Source organism: Ascidia mentula, chromosome 5 (genome assembly GCF_947561715.1).
Source record: "Ascidia mentula chromosome 5, kaAscMent1.1, whole genome shotgun sequence".
Classification (NCBI taxonomy): Eukaryota; Metazoa; Chordata; class Ascidiacea; order Phlebobranchia; family Ascidiidae; genus Ascidia; species Ascidia mentula.
This window is the reverse complement of record NC_138570.1, coordinates 10972547-10989997: the sequence shown is the minus strand read 5'-3', so window position 1 is coordinate 10989997 and position 17451 is coordinate 10972547. Positions and strand designations below refer to the sequence as shown.

The 17451-nt window shown below is 39.1% G+C and overlaps 3 protein-coding genes across 3 annotated transcripts; 2 read left to right on the top strand and 1 right to left on the bottom strand.

The window, feature by feature from the left end:
* The first annotated feature begins 1151 nt into the window (after positions 1 to 1151).
* LOC145902069 (uncharacterized) lies at positions 1152 to 10309 on the top strand. Its single transcript, XM_082989916.1, has 9 exons — positions 1152 to 2212; positions 4072 to 4436; positions 4563 to 5271; positions 5364 to 5508; positions 6429 to 6530; positions 7684 to 7823; positions 8002 to 8142; positions 8464 to 8601; positions 8703 to 10309. The coding sequence occupies exons 1-9, from the start codon at positions 1253 to 1255 to the stop codon at positions 9387 to 9389; spliced, it is 3387 nt and encodes a 1128-aa protein (XP_082846042.1). The 5' UTR covers positions 1152 to 1252; the 3' UTR covers positions 9390 to 10309.
* A 1131-nt stretch (positions 10310 to 11440) lies between these two features.
* Positions 11441 to 13676, bottom strand: LOC145901550 (retinitis pigmentosa 9 protein homolog). The gene is made up of 5 exons (XM_082989277.1): positions 13638 to 13676; positions 13489 to 13565; positions 13131 to 13291; positions 12302 to 12393; positions 11441 to 12061 (listed from the first exon to the last, which is right to left on the bottom strand). The coding sequence occupies exons 2-5, from the start codon at positions 13530 to 13532 to the stop codon at positions 11678 to 11680; spliced, it is 681 nt and encodes a 226-aa protein (XP_082845403.1). The 5' UTR covers positions 13533 to 13565; positions 13638 to 13676; the 3' UTR covers positions 11441 to 11677.
* A 5-nt stretch (positions 13677 to 13681) lies between these two features.
* On the top strand, positions 13682 to 15352 carry LOC145901549 (centrin-3-like). The gene is made up of 6 exons (XM_082989276.1): positions 13682 to 13793; positions 14010 to 14145; positions 14317 to 14431; positions 14597 to 14685; positions 14739 to 14841; positions 14946 to 15352. Exons 1-6 carry the CDS (start codon positions 13777 to 13779, stop codon positions 14987 to 14989), a joined length of 504 nt encoding a protein of 167 aa, XP_082845402.1. The 5' UTR covers positions 13682 to 13776; the 3' UTR covers positions 14990 to 15352.
* The last annotated feature ends 2099 nt before the right edge of the window (positions 15353 to 17451 follow it).

The following is a 17451-nucleotide window of genomic DNA, read 5'->3' as shown; positions in this document are numbered from 1 at the left end:
TTCAGTTGTTAAAAACATAGTCGTATATTGCAGTTGTGTTGGTAAGGGTCTGGAGGTTCATGTATGGTGGTTTTGGCCTGTACCCAAATATTCTTAAACTTAAAACTTTTGATTAATATGGAAACATTCCTCCCACAAGACATATCCCAAATTACAAGTTAGTATGCTGTAATATTAGTTTATAATGTGTGATTTTCTTTATGTCAAACATTGAATAACATGAAATGTTACAGATGGCTGTAAAATCAATATGCCGCCGTAGAATAACATTTTAAAAATAATACGTTTACGAAAATACTTGGTGTTTCTTGCTTGGCATCGCTTACGTTAAAATTTTGATTAGTTTTTGTTTTCTAATGATCTTCGCGTCAAGCATCTTCCCTAAAGCAAACGAGTTTTCCGTATTATTTCGATTTTGGATGGGCCAATTGATATATGTTAATACATCATCACATCTTGTTTTGTTTGACCAAAGCCAGCAGTTTTTCAAATATTTACCTTTTAAATTCTGTCGAAGCATTACCCACAACCGAGACCTTTCTAACGGGAGGTGGGTTTTCATTCTCCTATCCACATAATTATTCAACAATGTGTTAGTATAACAAAAAATATTTTGTAAATGACCGCAATGGTCTGCGAGCTCGAGGTTCGTCGACTTGTTGAGCGATGAATCAGAGGAATGTGATGAACCTCCTCGCTCGTCGCGCAACAAAGAAGATAAAGACCCACCTTCTTCTTTGAGTCAACATCACCTTTCGTGCTGACCGATGACAGAAAGGTTGGAATGTCGAACGCGCAGTCTCGCGCTATGACGCGCCACATGCACGCACACCCACATAATGGAAGAAGAGCGAATATCTCACTTTACCGCGAGTTGGCGAGAGCGCTGGCTTTGTTAAAAGCTGACTTGCGGAAGATCGACCTACATTGTTGGGATTGGTTGTAAGCCACAAAAATGTTTGTCACCAAAGCATTTTTTCTCATTTCCGTAATATTTTTTTACTAGGTTTACTGTGCAATGAAGTGATTGCTTTTACGCTGACATTTAGGTTGTAGCTATTTCTTGTGTTTTAGCGGTCCTACCACAATCACAAACTCATTCCATGATCACAATTTCATTGACGCCAATGGCCTGTTTTGTTTTCAGAAAGTAAGAAAGTAACTGTGCTGTAAACATGCTTTGTAAAGTTTGGCATCCATAACGTAAAATGCAATTTGTTTTGCTGAAACGCAAACAGAAGATATATTGACAATGTCGGACAGTGGAAGCAACAGAAGTGGTGGAACCGTGTTGCAACGATTGTTGGCAGAAAACTACAAACATAATGAAGTAACCACGTCTACCTGCAGCAGAGTGCTTGACGCTTTATGTCCAACCACTCCAGTAACTCCAGCAGTTACTGTTGGTATGACAGACAACCAATGCACATACGATCCTGAAACAAATGAAAGTGATTTAGCAGCCCGTCTCGATGCGCTTTGTCGTCCTGCTGTGCAGCGTTCTGTTGGTGATGAGGAAAACAAGATAATAATATCCCATAACACCTCACAGCCATCCCGCCCTCCACCTCCATCATACGCAGAAGCACAAATTGAAATTACTCACACCTCGCACAATGAGACCCCTGCTTGCAACTTCAACACAAACGTGCCACAAATATTATCACCTCGTTTTCACAAATCTCCATCACCATGTGCCTCAAACGATAATAGGCAACAAAAGCTTGTTATGCCGAAGCGATCACCAGAGTGCAAAAAAACAGCTGATACAGCAAAAGGACGCATGCGGTTGAATGGCCATCCCAAATCAAGCAGTGGTGGTGATGAGTATTTGTACACAGATAGTTTGCGCAGCTCTGACAAATCCCGTAAAGTACAGTTGCGTGGGATCAGAGGCCGAAAAAACTCACCAGTTGCACGTTCCTCTTCACTGCATCAAAGTCCAGAAGACAAGCCATCACTGCCACATTACCATCGCGTGTCTTTGGAGGAGCAACGATTTTCGCGCCTTTCTGGCGAGCAACTAAACTCCGGGAACTTAACATTCAACACCAATCTTGAAACAAAGCATCCTGCTAGTCTGGCCAACAACACAAATTCGTCCCGAAAAGAACAACGAAGATATTCTGCTCATTCCAACCCTTTTCAAGCACAAAACCCACGTTCTTCGGATGAGGCGAACCTTATGGTTCAAACTCCAACCTTCAGCCAGGTGCAACCATATTTTTTAAATATGTTTATTAACTGTTTTGGGTTAATTGAAACCATATTTATGAAATATATTTATTGTAACAAGAAAGGCCGTAAAATGTTGAAACTGCAATCTTACCTTAATAACGTTGAGAATTTTTATTTTGTGTTACATACAAACTACAATTCGCAGATTTGTTGAGCTTTGAACTTAGGCCCGGCAAGTTTAGGAAAATAAACCAAACTCCAGGTTAAAGATTGCTTGATCAGTTAGAACAACAGCCCCGGGGAACTGAGCGTAACGACGGCGCGCCACATTTTTGTGCGCTTAGGTAACGTCCTGGAAAAGGCAGTGACAAAAGAAAGTGGAACATTTAGTTAGCTAACTTATTTAAATACTTCGAATTGTTTGGTGTGTATGATTTACGTATTATACTGCAAGATTTTTTTTGGATTTATTTCGTAACTTACCTTTAGCCAAGATGTAGCCAAAATAAATGATTTATTCGGAAATCGGCGCGTATTTTGACAGCCGTACTTAATGTTTCTTTTGTAAACACCAACATTTTCCTGGGCGATGTTTTGTATCCCGTTTATGTCAAAATATAAACTTACGTAGCACTGCCAGCACCGACAACAAGTGCTTAGCTAAGTTGATATGGACTTGAGGAAACGTGGGCGGATAACTAAGAATTGGGCCAAAGTGCCGTAGGGTTTGACCAAGAATGTGAGATCGCGTGGTACATTTCAGGCACGCCTGAGTGAGCGGCTTTGTGAAATGAACTCAACCGTACGATGTCAGTCCCTCCGTTCAACGGCGCCACAGATTACAGAGCTTGGTTTTCGAGGTTGCGCCAACGAAAAGAGACGCTTTGTAAGCTTTGAAACTATGCGTCAATAGTTTTAAAATAGTCAGAAAGGATACATTGTGTCAAACCAATCACACAGACTGAATGATTTGCAAGATTACTTACAGCAGCATGGGTATGTTCAAAGCATCTGAAGAAGCAAATCAAGCGCGAAAATACAACTTTCCAAACAGACCTCCGTGCGCAATTTCTTAAGTGGGGATCTAGTTATCTGCAGGCATCTGCTGTTGTGCTGCGCAGCGAGTGGTCAGGCAATAAACTGATTGTAGACTTCGTCTTGATCACAGGCCTCTCCCCAGTCAGTTTTCTACGATTGTCAGACAGATGAATTGCAGAAATATTACAAATGGTAAAATTTACACTGAAGTCGCATATGGTATTCCCTGTAGTTCAAAAACAAGGCAGCATCCCCAATCGAAGAAGCGTAAGCGATATATATTTTAGTAATCCAACAAAGCCAAGAACAAATGTAATCATAAGGCCGATACACACGCACGCCTGCTCGCTTGGGAACGTCGTGTTGTTACAGATAGCTGTGTACGCATGTGTTATTAGACGTGTTGTTGAACAACGACACGCTCCATGTGATAGTTAACATTGCCAAACTCATCATCATTAAGTCCGTGGTACATTCCTTGAAGGTTATCTGATTAGGGCTTTCACAGTGAGATTATTGTCACGCCTTACAAGGCGCAAAGCAGCAGTTGTTGAGACGTGCGTGGTTTCGCCAACGCCGTAAGCGATATTGCCTTCTAGCCGGGCGCGGGATCACTGCGGAGCAAGCGTAGACGGTTGACTACAGCTTTTAATTTTCTGTCTCAACAGTTTAGTATTGCCTACAGTTGCGCGATCTGTCAATTGTTACTGTGAATTAAACCAAGCGAATGTAATGTTCAGGAAACATGTTAATATTTTTGGTTTGTAACGTGTAGAAGGCAAGTTATGAACCGTATTGCTATTCCTTTTATAAAAAAAAATAGAATATTAAGTTTTAACTAAACTTTGTTTTCAGGTTAGTCCAAATCTGAGCAGTGATTCGGCCTGTTCCGACGTAAATACAAACGGAGTATCGAGCATTATGCCACAGACGCCAACGGCAAATCAGAGCAGCTCATTTCTACGGAATTCTGCTGCTCCAAATGTGCACGGGCATTATTTCCAACCTGTGGGAATGATGGGTCAAAGCCAGCCTACTACACCAACTCACGCGCATATGATGAACAATCAATCCCCACAACGCAGACCGCCACCACCTTACCCTGCTGGAATGATGGGCCTTGAACAAGTTTCTGCTCAACAAGATGACGTCAATGCATGGCAGCCGCAGCGTCCAAATTCTCTGGCACTTGGGCAGTCAAGCAAAAAGAAGGGCAGCTTGTAGGTTTAAAGTATTGATATAATTGTTTTAGATTCTATTATTTCCAGATTGTTTTCGACACAAAAATAACCAACATGTGCTGGTTTGGGGATGCATTATTTTTACCAGAATTACGTGTTTTATAGTGGGAGTGCACTTAACAGTCCAACCGTCACCTCACCTACGTCCGTTCAAAACATGTTTCCTGGAACACCGCGGCGTGGTACGCCTCTGTACAATGGAAACAAGGAATCACCATATACTGGAACTCCTGGTTTCCAGCCGCTTTACCAAACAGCAGCGAATTCCACGCCTAACCTTCCTCATCAGCGGCAAGCAAGCAATGGAAACGGTTGTGGACAGCATCTTACAAGGACCAATAGCGGTCGCAATGTGCTTATGCAAGGTGCTTCATCTTCCTCGTCATCTTCAACAGCTACAGCTGTTAGCACTCCAAATTATCAAGAAATGCCCAATTTTCCCGAAGTGTCGCACCGTAGTCCGATGCAAGCGAACACTAACACGTACAACATGCAAAACACTCCTGTTTCAAACTACCCACAAGACGGATTTGTGCAGGTCACAAATGGCGTTGGTGTAAGTAAGAGTGACAGCATGAACAGCGGCACCAGTACCACAAGTAGTGGTGCTAGCAGGATTGCAAGGCGCCGAAAACGAAATAGCAGCTCCAAAGGAAATTATCCAGCTAACTCTAGTGGAAGTGGCAGCAGCAGCAGCAACAGTGGTAGTCGCCCAAACAGTAATGCCGACCTGACCGACCGTCTCGTATGGGAGAACGAAAACTTGTCCAACCAACTTCAAGCTTACCAAATGAAACTTAAGAAATTTGAGACGGTATGTTGCACAACCACATTTTTTGCTACAATGTAGTGCGATCACACAAAGAGTTGTCAATAAATTTTGTTAAATCATTTGTTTTTTTCAAGATTCAAGCAGAGTTGCAAAGAATTACGGAAGACCATCATGCACTTCACCTTTCAGCAAACAAGCGGGAGTCTTTGGAAAATGAATTGAGAAACAAGCTTACAGCCAGAGTCAAGCAACTGGAACAGGAAAAGCAATCTTTGGAAAGTATGTGTCTAATGTACACAGCATTTTACGGTCGATGAACATGTTAATGACACGGACAATGCCATGAAAGTTTGTGTGTTAAAAGTTAACGCACAATATTTTTTGTTTGCGCGCGTAAACAAAATGGTCACTTTGTGGAAACAAACCAAACGTTTTTCTCGCCAATGCATTCAGGCGCCAGTAGCAATTACTTAACTGTAAATAGCGAAGAAATCTGATGCGAAGCAATGTTTGCCGGTTCAACAGTGAGCGTCACCTTTTGCATTCTTGTTTTGAGTGCTCAGGATAAAGTGAGCACTCGTGTTCAGCTAGGCATGTTTGAATTTTTGTGAACTCACTGAAGTTAGTGTTAAATTTATTAATTGTGCGTTAAATGCTTTAAAACTGGCGAACATCCGTGTCAATTCGGCTTATTAGACGTTTTCCCCAATACTTGAGAATGAACGTACCATCGTAATTTAATATCGCGTGTGGCATGTTAAGGTGTAACTACATCAATTACTTGTCGCTGGTAGTTGTTAAATGATGGCAACTAACTATAATAATCTTATTCTTCAGGTCTGGTAAGGGTGTAATTGTTTGTGCGTAGCAAGTGGGAGACACTGTTTCACTAAATTCGCTTGTGTAGCGCGGACGGGGAGCGTGCAGTTTTTCTTTGTCTTTAAATCTCACGCCCAAACACTCGTAATCATGTTAAATCGGATTGGATTTTGTGCTATTTTAGCAACTGCCAAAGCAGTATGGGGATATACCTTCCCCTTTCTGTGTATTGCCCAGACCGGATCATATGACTCAAGTGCGAATTTGACTTTTAATTTGCACATATTTCTACGTCCATTACCGTGGGCCGTAGTGTTGATGATTCATCAAAGTTTTTTCGAAGTGTATGACAGTTTTCAAACAACTTTTATTATTTTTAGATCGCGTCGTGGCTATGACAGACAATTTAAAAACAACCAGCATTTCTTCCAAAGACGAAGAAGCAAAGGAAAAAGACGTCTCGCAACTTATCAACGCACAAAGTATGTCAATGTAACAAATGGGCGTACCTTTCACAAAACGCAACATTATGATATCAGAGATATTCTGTATTAAATCACAAACCCGGAGACTGTAATTTGATTGGATGTTAAGCACAATTACAGCGTATTGAGGAGGTTGTTTTGCAATCACCCAAGTCCGTGAGAGGCGAATTTCGGAGAACACACCTGTACTTGTTCAAGATATTTAGTGCACTGCAATTACGTTCCATAGCTACTAATAACTTAAGGAACTTAAAGTTGGTCCTTGTTTAAGCAATCCGACCTCTTGTGTGTGCGCGTACAATTACAACGCACTTTAAATGTTTGTGCGCGAAACGTCGGAGTGCCAACTTAGTTTGTCTTCCTGTTCTGCTTCGCATAGGCTGTAATAGCGGACACAAAAAGAGCCAGTATCCGTTGTGGGGTCCACGCAACTTTTAAAAAATTGCGCACGAACAAAACCCACTATTTCCAGGTGTGTCATGCTTTTCGTGAGCATGTCACCATTATTTTCGGCGTGTTAGTGACGACCTGGAGATGCGCAATTTTACCCGAACAAGGTGTCGATGTTTTTTCTCCTCGGTTATTTTCGTGACATGATTTGGCGGGCGCTGGCGTTGGTAACATTCTTTCACGATTTCGAGACGAACCTGTAGACGGGATTAAAAGTCTTGTGTTCCGCATTACACATCCGCTTATCTTTGAGATAATCCTTGATCGTCTTCACATAGTATCAGAGTTCGGCCCTTTTAATTTGCACTGCTTATTTTGTGCGTAGCCGTGTTTAGTCCCTCGCGTGCCTTTGTGGTTTTTCGGAAGCGAAGTGCGTCACTACGCCACGTCATCGCCAAGTGTTCACAGTCAAAACTCTTTTCCGGAAGGGAAAAATGTTGAATCGGTCATAGTTTTGCGCGTTGTCATACAATTCCCCTGTGTCTTACGAGTAAAAAAACACTGTCTAGACGAAATGACGCACCCTATCTGGGATTGATGGGACTTTCCTAAAATTATGATTAGAATATCAAGACGAACTTTTTCCGAATTGCTTTCAATAAGCGTGTCGTATGTGTTTCTCTTTCGCACAAGATAAAATTGCAAGCAGCCATGAATAAGGTGATTGAGTGATTCACGCATGTCAACCTTTATTTGGTAGACCGAAAATTTGCGGAAAAGGAGCGGCAGCTACAAGAGGAATTGGAGGAATGCAGAGATCGACTTTCTGAACAAAACGTTGAAATTGAGCTCTTGGCATCTTCTTTATCAAAGGCAGAAGCCACCATTACCTGTTTTAAGGTGTATATTATTTCGTCGTGTTTCTCATTACAATTATCAGCTTTTTATATTTTCCCTAAACTTGGTACGTATGTCATTTTCACCAACTTACGTCCTAAAATACTATGACACGTTTAGGCCCCATTTTAGAAAAATTGTGTTTATATGCTTGAAAGAAGCTAACAAGTTTTTCGCATAGGAAAAGTTCCTGCAGTCAACCGAAGTAGACATTTGCACTGAACAACTCTCCGAGCGACTCGGCGAGCTACAAAGAATTGTCGAGGAGAGACAGGAGGTGGAAAGTGAACTGAGGGATAGGCATAAACGCCAGATGCTGCAGGTAAATATGGTAGAAATGTTTCCGGCTGAGTACCAGTAAATAATGGCGTTTAACAAATCAACAACAAAACATATTGGATCGAAGCTTCCACCTTGTCAATTTTCGGCAAATTATAAGGATCAGTTAATACATATTGCTGCACAGTGCACAGATAGCAAAAGTTTAGAACCATTTGTGTGATATTGCGATAAAAATAATCATAATCATAACAGTATCTATACTAAACGGTGTATTCTTTTAAATTGTCGTATAAAAACTAATACCTAAGCTGTCTTTCAATCGCGTAGTGCCCCAGTGCTCAACAAAATAATTGTATTGCAGCGGCCTCTTCGTTCCACTTCGTCTAACGACGAGGGAATAAGTGAAATGGACGCAGCCGATGCTTCTAGCTCCGGTTTTTCGGATTTATTTAATAACCGCGAGAGTCGAATGCTTGGAGTCAAGGCAGAAATGTTAAAGGTAACTTGACTGAAAAATTTATACATTCGAACGTATATTACTCTGTTGTCGTTTATTATCTGCCTTATTGCATCGGAATAAAATAGGTATTCGTGTTTCAGTGGCAGCATATGTACCTGGAGCAAGGCCTACTGCAAGATGTACAAGCCAGTTCCAGTGCTTCAAGAGGCTCAAGCAATCGATCCAAGATTTACAAAGCACTACGCAACCACCGTCACACCATTTCCGACCCTGGATTTGATAAAATCAACATAAGTCAGTATCCGCTACCATCTTCACTTGATGCTCACACTTCACAGCGCAAGTTACATGCTGGTGTCAAAACAAAACCCACCAGAAATAATTCAGCACTGGAATTGTCGATTGCGTCGCAAACCAACGTAACTAGTCAGCACGAAACTGCCAACCGCCACTCAGAGCGAATTGACTGTGCATGTCAAACACCTGACGGTGACTGGACTCTGGATAAACCAAACCCTGCTTCCAGTCAATGCGAACACACCAACTTTGTGAGAGATGCAAACAGCGGATATACTGTAAGGAGTAGTGCGGGAAGATCAGGTGCAACCCGAAACAGTATGATCGAAACCGAACCGTCGGAAGGATACCATTCGCAACAGTCATCGGGTTCTCCAACTCCTAATACAGAAAAGTCATCTGTGCATTTTCCGACTCCAAGTGATTATAGTGGTTCAGCAAGCTGTACGCCGCTAAGAGAAACTTTAACATCTGATGAAAATATACGCCGCAACCGTTCCTCTGATATACTTCCATCGTTAAATGTATGAAAACCCAAAATGCAGACGTATTTCTGTTTAATGCGTGAAAATTGTAATTGTTTACTAACTAATATTAACTATTGCTAACGCGACACCTTGCAGAAAAAAAATTAACGATACTTTTTATTCTTTCTTATGTCCTCTCTACTTTGCTTTTATGTCCATTGAACTATTGTCTGCAACGCTTTACACCTTTTTGGGCGACACAACGGACCTTCAATCACACACAAGCAACACACAAGTGCGAAAGTGTTAGCAGCAAACGTACCTCATCATATAGAACCGTCTTTATGTTCATCTCTAGGTTGTTATGTGCAATGCATCATCGTGCGCCAATGACTGTGGCCAGCAGCGGTCAACGCGGTTTGGCTCCCGTTTGCAGTTACCCTTTATTTGTTTGCATTTTTGTGCCGAGGTTTTTGACTAGCTTGCCACGGTTTGTGCTCCGTGAATGTTCAGTGGTACTTCGTTTCATATCGTTTTTTACGCAGTTCTTGCCAACAGTCGTTGCTTTTTGTGAAGGTCACGCTGTTTACGAGACCTCAAGTTTAACCGTTTTTTACTTTTAAACGACCACAGGTGTATCATGTGCGACAGCTGTTGAGAAACATTCGGCGCATGCCAGTACAATATTCTCATGGAGAGATGTCAATTCGGTTCTGTGCGACCGTAATCAGCCACATTTCTCCAAAGCTAAACGCCATGCGCTTCTCTCCTGGTGCATGGAGATTATCTCTCTTACGCCGCCTCGTTTTAGAGTTCCACTTTACGTCCAGAAATTGTCGTTACCAAGGACTGACTGTCACACATAGCGATAAAATGTGACGGTTGAAAACTCTAAAAGTGTTACTTTTGAAAATGCGTAAACTTATCGCTTTCATTCGACGTTGTTATTTTTGTTACATGCCGCTTAAGTTCTCTAATAAACATACCCAAAAAATTTGAATGATTGAAACGCTGCAAGGTACCAAAACTAATTATCGATTGTTGTAATATGTTTTGGGTAAAAAGAGATGAAAAATGTGTAAACCCAAAGGTGCGATCGGAATGTTATGAAACGAAACGTTTTTCCTTTCCTTACGCAATTAAAATGTCTGACATTTTTTGCCCACAATCATTCACAACTAAAGCTGGCGAGGAAAACGACCGATCGCTATCACAAAAGGTGTGATGGCGCCACAGGCAAATTTAAAAGAAGAAAGCATGACAGCAGTGCAGACATCTTCCATCTTAAAAGGTATGTAAGTACAAAACAAATTTATTATGTCGAAGAAGTAAGAATTTGGATGCTTGATCTCATCTAAATTTCACTAAAAGCATAAAATGTTTTTAAATTGCAAATAAAAATTTAATAAAACCTAGTTTATCCTTAACCAATTTAGATAAGCTTTTGCCAAAATGCTGTAAAGAAATAATTTTGTCAATATATTTTACCCAATGGCAACATTACCCATATTAGAATTAAATGCCCAAAATCAAGTTTTGAAAGCCATCAACATTAATACCTATACTGAGTGATTTGCTTGTTTGCCCACAACAATTCCTGTGGTCAGTGACCCATGAAGATCTACTATTTAAAGAGAAAAAAATTTATTGCAGCTGCATCGGACAAGACACAGCAAGGATCTGAGGAGCCTCCAGGAGGATGTTATGTTCTATAGGATAGCAAAAACAGTCCCAGGGGTCAACCAAAGCAACTTTCCTGTGACAATGTTTTTTGCCATTGCGTAGAAAAGGGTTGGGGCCAACATTTAATTGCAAATTGGATGAAGTTTTTGTGATTTATTTTTTCGCAAAACTAACTTACATTTTTTGCAGCCAGTTCAGCTAAAATAATGTCCGACCAGGGGGCGAAATGCCCCCTGGGGTACGCTTAAAGCAACTATCCTGCAACTAATTTTGACCTGAATGTGTAGACAAGAGGCGGGCCTAACATAAAATCACAAACTAAGGTATACTTCTGTGATTCAATTTTGAGCTATGAACACTTGAACATTTTGGTGCTTTTTCAACTAACTTTTTCACAGCACCCACCACCAAATGACTAGCTGAATGAGAAGGGCAAAAATGCGCTAAAACTGCACCAAACACGCTGAAAATCGCTCTGGCAACAGCATGTGACTCACTGCTCATCGAAACATAAATTTGACCCCAATGCATCACCGGTTACCTTGTGACATCACTGAGCTTCTCTATGACAGAGGAGAAAGTACAAGACGGGCATTTCCCGAGGGCGAAACTTTTTTAATAGAAATACTGATATGCGATCTACAATTAAAAAAGAAAATTTCCAAAAATCAAGAACTTTTATGTTTGTGAGATTTACGCCGTTTTGATTTTACTTCTTCTTCTTCACTAGTAGAACTGTGACTGCGTTTTTGTTTTTTATTCTTTATAGTTTTGTTTTTCTGGCCTTTCGATTGATGTTGTGTTTTCGAGTGCTTCTTTGATTTACTTTTAGATGTTTTCATTGTTTTGTCCTCACTGGCTTTTTTTTCAATCCAAAATTGTTTTTTCTTCTTTTTGTGCTTTTTCTTTTTGTTTTGTGTTTCAGAGTCTGTTGATTCATCATTGTCACTTGTTGAAGCCTGATCCAAAACGTTTTGTAGAAAGTGAAGCTTTGATTCTTGTTCTTTCTTCTTTTTGTTGGTCATCATGACATGCATAGGATCCTCGAATGCCTAAACACACAACATATGATATCTTACATATCTTTGTTCCATAATTACAGAAATCTTTTCAGCCATATTAAAATTCTAATATAATTTGCTAATATAATTTAAAATATATTCATATTTAACTACACACTCCGTATATCATCATGTTTCAAAAAATTTCCTGCTAATGTTTATGGGACAATAGAGCTTGGCATGGGTAAAAATATATTTTACACAACCACATTGTTTCAAATTATATTGCACCTCTCTGAACTTTTCCAGTGCTTCATTTCCTCTGTTAAAAAGTGGACATTCTCTGTCACCAGTCCTGTGGCCATAATTCTTGCACCTCCAGCCTATAGTCAGATGTATGTTTTTAATGAAATATATGTCCAATAACATTAATTGTGAGGTTGTCTTTATTACATATATGAAGTATATATTTTACAGAAGGTATAATGATAAGGTAATAATGAGGCCCTAAATAAAAATGGGAAAAAATTAAATGACTTTTGTTGTGTAAGATTTCAGCGTAACTGATCCAAGTCTATGACATATGTATTGTGAAAAAGCTAACATCTTATGCAAAAGTAGTCTTCTCAACCAACCATTTTTAATTTGTTTTTCTAAATAATCAACATATAAAGAGTCTTAAAAAGTTTTTAATATGGGTGAAGGCTCTTTTTCAGCCAGCATTATTTACTTTGACCAGGCAATGTTTTTGTACACACATAGTGTATGACTATACTTTTTATGTGTAATAAAATAAAAAAATGTAATTGTTTTTTTAATCTAGAATAGGTATTGTAGTGAACACACATGTGTATTTTAATATGTATTTTCATGATGTATGTTGTATTACCTGCGTTACTATGTTTGTGTAAGTTTTCTAAATAAGCCTATAGAACATGTAACTACAGTATATATTATTCTGAACTTTAAACTGTTCCAAACTACGAAGCACTGCAATATCCTCAATTATTTGTGGCAATACTAAAAGTGAGTATTTAGAGATACAAAACAGATAAAATATAATAATAAATAAAATATAGGAACAAGTAGTTGATTTTTATAAACATACAGGCAAACCTACATTGCATAACTTTCACTTCTTTTCCAAGTGGCATCCATAAACCTTTACTTGGGGCATTTGCCAAAAATTCTCGAGCAGCTCGATTTTGTTCAGTGTCTGGAATACATTCTTCTGGTTGTTCTTCATGTTCTTTTACCATTCCCGGTGGCGCTTGCTCATAACTGAAATAGTATTACAACGATAAATTAAACCAGATTAATGACAAAATGAACCGGAGTATTCAAAAAGGAGCTTTGTGTATTGTTTGTCAACGTATTGTGAGCTAGATAAAAGAATCTCCAATGTTCATAACAATGTTATATAGTTATGATGCCTATCACACACTAACACATATGACATAAATACAATGATAACTTACAAAGTTTCAATGTGCTTTAGGCGATCAATAATTGCTTTATCCATTTCTGTTCTCTATGTCCAGTAGTACAACAATATCTGTGAACAGTTTTCGATTTAAACAAATCGTAACTTTTCAGTTTTTACAAACAACGCAAGCAACAACCGTACCTGTATCGGCTTCGTCATGTGTCGCGGTTCACTGCACACAGTCAACGGAATTCTGTGATTCCCCTATTGCTTCAAACATTTTGAATTTATTGGGCTGTGGGGTTGCTGAATAACATAATAAATATTGTCTATCCTCGCGATGAGTCTCTCTTTAAGGTAAGCAATGCTTTTCTCTTACTTGTCTAAGGCATTGTTGAACTAAACATAATTGGCAACAACATTCTGGTGTAAACTCTTTTTTGTACAACTCTGTTGTTATAAGACATGTCAATTTTAATCTGTTTCACAAAACTAATACATAAAAGAATAACAGAAGAGAATGAATGAAATTATGTAGGCTAAGTTTCACATCTTCAGCAAATTAATTTTCAGAAATGAACTTGGACTGGATAAAACAAAGCGGAGGAAAAGAAGGGATCTCACCACAGAACAAAAACAAGAGATTAAAGAGGCCTTTGAATTGTTTGATACAGATAAGGATCAACGAATTGATTATCATGAACTAAAGGTAGCCTATGTGAATTCATAATACAGCCCAGATAATGCTTGGATTATCAAAACGTTTTCTGCATGCTAATTGTTTTGTGTTCGACATTTTTTTCAATCTGTAGTACAACAAGTGCAACATAGCATCTCAAAAATTGGTATAACTGCAGTGGTTTACCATTGTTGTTTCAAGGTTGCCATGAGAGCTCTGGGATTTGAAGTTAAAAAAGCAGATGTTCTTAAAGTTTTACGTGATTATGACAGAGAAGGCACGGGAAGCATTAGTTTTGAAGACTACAATGATGTCAGTAGGTGTTTGAATTTTTATTTTGCCATGGAATAATCAAGAACATAGCTATGAAATACATCATGTTCTGAAGATTTGGATTGAAGTGGACTATAAAAACCTATAAGTTTCTGAATACAATATTTTGAAAAAAAAGACAGGTATATATAATAAATATTCTTTTCAGTGACAGAATGGATGCTTGAACGGGACCCACAAGAAGAATTCTCAAAAGCTTTTAAGTTGTTCGATGATGATGGAAAAGGCAAAATATCGGTATATTACTATTTTATTCATTAGAAAATTGTGTGCCAATTAGAATGTTGCAGCTTAGAAATCTGCGCCGAGTAGCCAGAGAACTGGGCGAGAATATGTCTGAAGAAGAATTACGGGCAATGATTGATGAATTTGATACAGATGGAGATGGAGAAAGTAAGTTAATGCTACATGTCCCCCTTGTTATGAACTGTATAAACTGTTGATTTAAAAGAGTGATTTCTAGAAAAATTAGTTAACTTTTAAAATGTACCTTCTAGTACATTTGGAAGATTTCATTTCTATAATGACTGGAGACACTTGAGGCGCTATAATTCTGCAGTCTGGTCTTGTTGAGTGCTTATTGGAAAAAATACATACAGGATGGGATTTTAATGCATTTGTATTTATTTGCTCTTTTGCGTTGTATTTCATCAAAAATATATATTTGATATGTCAACAAACTGTGTACATCGTTCTTGCATTATGTTCTACATTCATTATTTGTATTTGCATTTAAAGTATACAGTCACATACTCACCCTACACATTCACAGAACTGGTTTACATGCCAATGTTACAAACAAGTAACTCTGAAAATACATTCTCCAGCGTATTGCTCAACTTAAATTACTTTTGTTTTGCACGATAAGTCACTGCCCATATGAACAATAAACGTTTTACATGTTGTGACGATAAAACCAAAAGGATTGTCGATTTAGGCGCTAACGTGAAGGAGATTTCCTCACGAAGAACTACCGTCTGCTGTAGGATCGCAGTCAGTGCCCTCGGGTGGTCATGGGTTGCATAGGACGTTAAACGCTAGTTCGGTCTTCTTATCCTAATCGACAGATAAATTGTCCCGGAGACTGGCCAAAAGTGATTATCTAACTAAGAAGTGGTCGGGATCCGCCTTAAACGCATTGCTTCAATTAATCTGTTACAATGGAGTTTGGCGTGGTTTAAAGAAAATAATGAATTGATTATCAACAAAAATTACTCACGTGGCAGAGGATCAGCGTCTGTACGATCTTTTATTATAAAATATCACGGGTTTTTAAACGTTTTTGTTTCTGGTTTGGTTCTGGGTTTGCGAAAATACCTCATGGGTTCAGATTTAGTTCCATTTTACTATATTATTTCCAATTTAAAAAGTAATTAAAGGAAAAAAACATGCAAAAAAGTTATCAAAGGTACGGGTGCCAAATACCACATTTCGCCCTTTTTCAGTTAATGAACCACATCCACAACACCACTAAAAATTAAACGTAAACTGCGAACACTTTTTTATGCACGACAAAATCTCCAAAACCGTCAAGTGGTTTACATTGACGCTGTGACTTGATACATTATTTGCAATGTCTTTGGTTACGTACAGGTAAGGTGCATGGCGTATTTTTATTAGTATGTGTTCTCATGTTTCGAATCTATAGAGTCGTTGGATTCATCATGAGAAATTTGTGCGAGATCTCATCTTTCCAATCCTCCCTTCTATTAAGCGATTCTCTTCACCTTCAGCAGCGAACAGTTTTGGCGTTCGTCTTTTCCGTTGGCTTGCGGCAATATGGGATGTGACGCGCCTATTAGATGCAAATCTCGAAATTTTTGTAAAAGCTTGCAAATTGTGGACCATTATCCGAGTTGTTCGTGGTATCCTGTTTGTTGCAAATGTCTTGTTTTGGCTTTCCTCCATGCCAGTTTATAGCGGTCGTAGACTATTGACCCCGTCAATTTTAATTTTATGTAAATCCTTACCATTTCTGCCACGTGTTTTTCGCTGAGTTTAAGCACACAGGCAATTTCCTTCAGGAAAACAAAAACTCAATTCTTGTCGCGTTCCAGCTATCTGTGTCTCAAAAGATGTAGCCTATCTGTTCATTGGGACGCGTTTCAGGTTCAGCCTGTTTAAGTCGCGTTACAAACTTTCAAGAACAAATCTATTTCATAAGGTAGCATCAGCGGTGCAAACTGCTTTAATAATGCATATTTTGCATTTTTATAAACGTTTATGAATCGACCATCGCTATCTTCCTCTACTTTGTGGGTAAATCTTGCTCTTCAGTGACAGCGCAATGCTGGAGCATTAGTGTCCATCTTTTCCTTCAGCTTGTACAACTCCACATCTTCCATCTTGTTTTCCCGGGGTATGCCAGGTCACGACTTTAACTATTAGACCCTACCAGATTTTTGTGGCATTACAATGAGCACCGATTTATAGGCCAAGATTGACCAGTTTTGTGCTGCACAAAGTAGCATATTTGGTAAAATCGAAAATTATATTAGAACTAGAATTAGAGCTTATACTCAGTTTTCCAAATGAGATTAGAATTAGAATTTCCAACATTTTGCTCTTATTCGCCAAAATATAGAATTAGGATATTTAGATTTCCAAGTCTGCCAAGGGCAACAGAGCTTAAATTGCCACTATAGGCAAAAGGGCGCAAAATCACAACAGTGCACGAACGACATTCGCCTTTTCTTAAAAAAAGTATAAACTTAGTCACCAAAAAGTGGAAGTTTTGCCGGCTACTTAGGTGACAAGATCGTTGTAAGTCACACCATATAGTTGCACTGATGAGACTTATTACGTCAAAATAGTGGCCCTGTCTGCAGCTTACAATGAATAATAGGAACAAGTTTGAAAACCCAAACGACAGGGAAAAGGACAGAGCTAAACAGCGCCGTTGGTGTTGCTTTCGTATACGCGACATGCGCATGTTTTTGCTCGTGGAAACTCGCGTGTGTTGCCTTGCGTTTGTCACGTTGCGAAGTGAGTGGCGGGAGATGT

Excerpts from the sequence above, each read along its gene's own strand:
- LOC145902069 (XM_082989916.1), top strand. The coding sequence starts at position 1,253 with ATGTCGGACAGTGGAAGCAACAGAAGTGGTGGAACCGTGTTGCAACGA. Across the intron at positions 5,509-6,428 it reads GGAAAAGCAATCTTTGGAAA|ATCGCGTCGTGGCTATGACA; the intron begins GTATGTGTCTAA and ends TATTATTTTTAG. Across the intron at positions 8,602-8,702 it reads TCAAGGCAGAAATGTTAAAG|TGGCAGCATATGTACCTGGA; the intron begins GTAACTTGACTG and ends TTCGTGTTTCAG.
- LOC145901550 (XM_082989277.1), bottom strand. The coding sequence starts at position 13,532 with ATGGATAAAGCAATTATTGATCGCCTAAAGCACATTGAAACTTT. Across the intron at positions 13,292-13,488 it reads CTAAAGCACATTGAAACTTT|TTATGAGCAAGCGCCACCGG; the intron begins GTAAGTTATCAT and ends ATACTATTTCAG. Across the intron at positions 12,394-13,130 it reads AGAAGTGAAAGTTATGCAAT|GCTGGAGGTGCAAGAATTAT; the intron begins GTAGGTTTGCCT and ends ATCTGACTATAG.
- LOC145901549 (XM_082989276.1), top strand. Across the intron at positions 14,686-14,738 it reads ATGGAAAAGGCAAAATATCG|CTTAGAAATCTGCGCCGAGT; the intron begins GTATATTACTAT and ends AGAATGTTGCAG. Across the intron at positions 14,842-14,945 it reads TACAGATGGAGATGGAGAAA|TACATTTGGAAGATTTCATT; the intron begins GTAAGTTAATGC and ends TGTACCTTCTAG.